General features: G+C 31.2%; 1 protein-coding gene across 1 annotated transcript; it reads right to left on the bottom strand.

Annotated features, from left to right (window-relative positions):
• Positions 1 to 1,198: 1,198 nt before the first annotated feature.
• On the bottom strand, positions 1,199 to 6,030 carry LOC115882955 (perlucin-like). The gene is made up of 3 exons (XM_030901224.1): positions 5,871 to 6,030; positions 5,589 to 5,709; positions 1,199 to 1,493 (listed from the first exon to the last, which is right to left on the bottom strand). The coding sequence occupies exons 1-3, from the start codon at positions 5,976 to 5,978 to the stop codon at positions 1,255 to 1,257; spliced, it is 468 nt and encodes a 155-aa protein (XP_030757084.1). The 5' UTR covers positions 5,979 to 6,030; the 3' UTR covers positions 1,199 to 1,254.
• Between the last annotated feature and the right edge of the window lie 321 nt (positions 6,031 to 6,351).

Genomic DNA, 6,351 nt, shown 5'->3' with positions numbered 1-6,351 from the left:
CACTTTCATACCACACCTCGTATTCACACACGATCAAAAAATATTCTACGTTTTTATCTTCACCGGAAGTCCATAAGAAATACACGGGGCTTATCGCTGATTTCCCCCATTTATTATCTACTCATTTGTGTTTGTGGATAAAATATTATATGACATTCGTGTTTTATTTGCATTTTAACCACTTAAGAAAATTAAATTGTTTATGGATAAAATGCTTCTCAAAATACTTTTACAGGGTGTTTCAAAAAACATGTGCCATCTCTCGTGGGGATTCCTCAAGTAAAAATAAGATTTATTTTTCATATCACCATGGGTTCGTTTCGTAACACCGGAGGTTAGTCTTTTTTTTTCAATTTATTATACAGGGTGTCCCAGAAATAAGTGCAAGTATTTTAACTGGTAGTATAGTTCAACCCCAGAAACACGCCTATGAGGGTTTTTTCGCGAAAAAAAAAATTGAGAATTCAAAATTTTTTAAAAAGCTTCTTGGATTTTTTTTAATTTTTAGTTAAAAAGCGTAATTTCTTGATAATATGGCAACATAGGTATTAGATTAAATTTACAGCAAAGAAAATTCAGAAAAGATCCAGTGGTTCTCAAAATTTTAGCAAAAAATCATTTTTTTTTGGAAATTTTCAAAGTAAAATAACTCCGTTATTTTGGACTTATTTGTAAAACTATAAAGAGAAAATATGTTTCTTTTATTGAGATCTACCACCCCTTAAAATACTTGCACTTATTTTTGGGGCACCCTGTATATAACCTAACCAGCTAAAAAAGTGTCGACATATTCACCAGCGACGTGCGTATAGGTTAGTTATCATTGGAATATTTTTCTAAAAAAAATGTGTACCACTGGCTTTTGCATAATTTGAAGGAAAATCATAATAAATCGAAAAAAGATGAAAACTTAACCCCCTGTAGCTACGAAAAAAAGCAGAATCAGACTTATGTTAATCTGAAAAATAAATCTTATTTTTTCGAGAGGAATCACCCCACGGGAGGTGGCACATGTTTTTTGAAACACCCTGTATAATAAATAACTATTATTTAATTTTAGATGTTTGGTACTTTGATTACTTATCTGGTCATCTTTATACAGTATGACCAAAAATTATCTTCTCTAGGAATGTCTATTACTTATTGACATAGCAACTATTTTTGTAAGATACACTATACAGCTAAATAAAGCTCAATATTTATTTTAAAAATATGGTTTTTATTAAACTTAAGCTAAAGCACATTCGGGTCAAATCAGCTACTAGTGTATTTACAGATAAAGTATAATTTATATTCGCAGGATACTGCTTGCCACAGAAGGGGCTGCGAAGTACCGTAAAAATTGCCCAGTCTGATGCAGGAGCCCTTGCCTTCGCTTCCGTAGTCCCTGGGTTGCCCTGTGCCCCAGTTGGTGTAGATCACCCTGCGAGCTGAGTCTGACCAATACCAATCACCGGATACGTTTTCGGCTACACCACCTAACCAATAACCCTCTAAAAACGTAAATAAAAATGTTTAATTTTAGAAAAATGTCAGTGTCTTTTGTAACAGTCTGTTGCATCGTCGACCTGAACATAAGAAATCCCCGAGGACTATACCGGGTGCGTCTCAAAAGTGGCTCACCCGTATTAGTTTTTTATTTTTTCAGATAAAAAACGAGATTTGGTATGTTAGTATATGACATAAATTAGGATTGATTCAGGTATTCATAGTTTTTGGTCACTTCTTGTTTCACCGGAAATGACTACAAATTTTGATTTTTAAATGGCACACTCGGTATTTTTTTACTTTATTAGATAGAAAATGACACTCTGAAAAGTATGACATATCATATATGTCAACTTTTTAGATTCTCGCTTAATAAGAAATCGTATTTAAATTTCAATCTAGAGTGCCATGGCTGATGTGTTAAAAACAACAAACAAACAGTCAAATTTTCTTTACATTTATCACCATGGCACTCTACATTGTAATTTAAAATGCTATTTTTTTAATTGAATGTGTCAAAAGGTCAAAAGTTGACATATGATATGTTATTCTATTCAGAGTGTCATTTTCTATCGAATAATATAATAAAGTAACAATTACCGAGGGTGCCATTTAAAAATCAAAAGTTGTAGTCATTTCCGGTGAAACAGGAAGTGACCGAAATAAACTGAATATGTCAATCATTCCTAATTTATGTCATTTACTAACATACCAAATCTCGTTTTTTTATCGTATTTTTTAAGTTATAGGGGTGAGCCACTTTGAGACGCACCCGGTATATATTTTAGAGGACTGTTAGATCGTGTCAAATCGTCGTCATGTATGCTTACGTCACTGAGAGACCTCTGCTTGTCCGTCAAACGTAAAGCCTCTCCACAAAAAGTATAATTTTTACTCCTAATAAAACAATTTACTATTTTTGACTTTTACCACAGAATATCTAGCTACGTAGCTAGATATTCTGTGCTTTTACTTACTAAAGTTAGGTATTTTTTGTACTAAACTACAGGAAGTTTAAAAAATACCTTTTTCTTTTTCATCCTCTCTTTATGGTATGTTTCAAAATATTGATTCCAGTTATTAGTTATTATTTAATTTTTATTTTAAACATTGGTGACGGTTTAGTAAGACCCCCAAACGATTACTGATACACCCATAACGGTAAACAATAGGCATGCAATAGGAATGCTCTATTTGAGCTTTATATCTTATATAATCCCATAGTCTTTTCCTTTCGGCTTTGAATAAGAAGACTAAGGAAGGAGCATATCAAAGATCTTAGGTACACCGCGATGGGCCTCAAATATGGCCGACTTAAATTCCGGTTTATCAGTGTCGTTCTAATTTTATTTAAGAAATGTAAAACTATGATGTAGGGTAGACGTGGGGTAGACTCAATAATTTGTTGTTTTATTTTACGTTGTGAATAAATGTTGGTAGTTATTAATATTGTTATAAAAATATATAATTCTAATAAAAATAGATAAGTTATAATAAGTATTTATTAACACAAACATCCGATACGCTACTGAAGCAGGTAAGTCAAATTAACGTATCTAAATTCTTTGACATCTAATCTTTGACAAGTAATAAATAAAAGCTAAAATGCAAGAAAAATATATAATTTAGTTAATTTAAGTGAATTTCATAAATGATACTACACGTATGTATATTATATAGTCACTTACTAGCGAAAAGGCTACTTGTTCCATTATTTCACTCAATTTTTGCCGAGATCTACCGCACGCTACACAACCAACTATTTTAGAGTCTTTTTCGATAAATCGCGATAGTGTCACTGTTAATTTAAGTTCTGCCACAATTTCCATCTAGATTTACTACCTTTATACAACTATCAGTAGTAGAATAAATAATAAATAACATAAAATAAGCTCCGTAAAGACTGACAAATCCACAAAATTTCAAATCCAATTCAAATGTGTCAAATGAATCGTCAAACAGAACTGTCAACGATCCCCACCCTAGAGTGCTTTTATGGTGCTTTTTCCGCCCACCATGCATGAATACATGGATAGCATTATGCTCCTTATTCCTTAGTCTTCTTATTCAAAGCCTTTCGGAAATTAAATTAGATTTTTTAGTAACAACACAGCTATTAGTACACCAAAAATTAGCATGCATCGGTGGCCTTGCATTCTATCTTTATGAATAATAGAAAAGAAAAAGATATTTAATGTAATAATCAAACATAATAAATTATAAACTTACTTTTACAACTCAATAAGATTTACCCTAAAATCCTCAAATAAATAACTGTATATAACTGTATAAAACATTTAGCGCGAAATGCAACTAGGTCCCTAGATGACGTAGAAAAACTGACAGTAGAGGAAGTATAGGGATCGAACTATCCGTATCTCTATTATAGTATCGTTGGGAAATCCCATGTAAATTTTAAAACAATTTAAAGGGGTCCATAAAATGAATTTATATGAAGTCGTTTTTGAGCTACGAGTGATACAAAAATACTAAATTAATTGCAAAAATAATCCGGTCTTGATTGGAATAATTAAATATTACACCTTTAAATTAAATTTTTTATTGTTGTCAAAAATAAAATAGACATATGAATTTTACAACTAAAGAAAAAAATTAGTTTAGTGATATGATCTGATATTATGGTGGAAATAGTGTACAGCCTGTAAAGTATTTATTTTCTGTACAATTTCCAAATATGCCAGGGCCAGAACAATAATTATTAAAAACTATAAATATCAAAAAAAAATAATTCTGACAGGAACAGTTATTAAATACTATAAATATAAAAAGAAGAATAATATTGATAAGAATCATCGACCGAATAGTCCTGGCAACTCAGGCCGTAAAACTAAAGTACTACTACTAAAACTCATCGAAAAACAATAAATTAAAATGAATTAAATATTGTGTTGGCTGGATGGAGAGTGAAAAGCAAGTAAGTACCAGAACGCTTGGAGAAATAGTCGTACCGTAATCGTACCACTGCTCTTGGCAAACTTTGAAGAAGCATAATATGGAATTCTGCAGAAGTCTATTTCACCTGGATATTCATTTAACTGCGCATGCCTTACCTGAAGAAGTTTTCATTGCTCAGTGTTTTTAAAGGGAAGTGGTTGACTGACATTTCACCTAACCTTCAATTTCATTTATATTTTTTTTATTATTTATAATACATTATCATGGAGTTGGAAAAATATCAAAAATAGTTGAAAACAATAAACTAAACACAATTACTCTTTTACGCGCACAAATAAATAGTAATCCAAACAGAACCAAAACAACAATCAATCGGAGTTTGGCACAACCGCAGTTAAATCGATATTCGGGTGATAGTGAAATAGACTTATGCAGCATTAGTATTATTTATGGAGCGGATTAATATTATGGAGTTATGTTGTCTTTTTCTTACGGCACGGAAACAGCACACGGGGTTAAATAAGGAACTGATGACTCAAGGAAGGGCTAAATAGGGAACCCTGAGTATATTTTAGGTATATGTATATATGGGTGAAGAAAGCAGGGCAAATTTTCTCCTTTAATAATTAACAAGTACTTAATTAATTTTGTGAATTCTTTATTGTTTAATAAATAAATCTACTTTTGAAGAATCAGTGTGTTTACTTATCTACGAAATATATTTGATTTTTTAAAAATTCTAGGTATTAGGTATGTTTACATTGTATACTTTTCGTAACTTTTCATAGAGAATATAACTTATATTTTTGGCAGATCTGCAGAAGAAAATAATAATAGATTTGTCATATTGCGTGACATAACTTGTGATTGTTATGTTTGCTTGACCAGGACCGGACTATTTTAAATTTTACTTTAAATTTTTTTAACTCTCATAATTCAAAAACGAATTCGTATAAATTATTGAAATTGAACAATTTGCTCCATTTTAAGGAGTTCTTCTAATGAAAAATATGTTATTTTTTATCCAGATCTACCACGCTTTAAAATATTTACACTTATTTAAGACACACCTTGTATAATAGGTAGCGACAGCTTAGTTATACCTAGTTATCTCTTGGTTTGGTCTAACCAAGTTATATAGCAGAAGCTGATTGGACTACTTAGATATACTCGTACATACTTACCACCATCACCAGTAGCTGAACCTACTGTAGTATTCAACTCGGCCTGTTCTGCTGCAGTAGTCACACTAGCTAAGTCCATACCACCTGTTTTGCAGTTTATCCATGCTCCTATAAACGATTTCTGCATCGCAATATGAAAATGCCAATCAATCAATAAAATAATAATTCAACAAACAATAAAACATAAAAATACAAATAACGATACAATAAGAAACCAACAGGTAATAATACAAAAATAGTGTTCAACAAGTTTATTATGTACATATTAACTAAAAAGAATACCTTGGTGGTAGAGACATAATAACTAGTTGAGGCGCCCAGTGGAACCAGATCGTTGGGATACGCAGTGGCGCAAAATGCAAGAACCAGAACTCCAATTACGCACTTCATTTTGAATGGTTTCCTTCACTCTGTTCGAAATCGTTTTGTTTTGATTTTTATACATAGGTATTGAGATAAGAATAAAACAAATACTTTATTTTCGATTGGCAGGTTTTAAGATATTAATCGGATAAGCAATTTCTGAGAAGTGTATGAATAGTTTAAAGGCCTGTGGCTTAGACTCAAGTATCATGATATAATTAATGATTTATATAGGTGGTGATTATTAGTTTAATTTTTAAATTATTTTCATGTTCATTAACACCATAATAAAGTTAAATTTGTCCAGGAAAAGTGCATTAAAAAAAAATTTTTTTTTTCATCACTTAATACTTTCCAACTTTCCATCGTACAACATTTCCTTGTCTGGATTTGATAAAAA

Source organism: Sitophilus oryzae, unplaced genomic scaffold, assembly GCF_002938485.1.
Source record: "Sitophilus oryzae breed Bouriz unplaced genomic scaffold, Soryzae_2.0 scaffold_1801_pilon_pilon, whole genome shotgun sequence".
Taxonomy (NCBI): Eukaryota; Metazoa; Arthropoda; class Insecta; order Coleoptera; family Curculionidae; genus Sitophilus; species Sitophilus oryzae.
The sequence above is the reverse complement of the archived record's forward strand: the minus strand, read 5'-3'. Positions and strand labels throughout refer to the sequence as shown.

Excerpts from the sequence above, each read along its gene's own strand:
- LOC115882955 (XM_030901224.1), bottom strand. The coding sequence starts at position 5,978 with ATGAAGTGCGTAATTGGAGTTCTGGTTCTTGCATTTTGCGCCACTGCG. Across the intron at positions 5,710-5,870 it reads ATTATGTCTCTACCACCAAG|AAATCGTTTATAGGAGCATG; the intron begins GTATTCTTTTTA and ends ATTGCGATGCAG. Across the intron at positions 1,494-5,588 it reads TTCAGCTACTGGTGATGGTG|AGGGTTATTGGTTAGGTGGT; the intron begins GTAAGTATGTAC and ends TTACGTTTTTAG.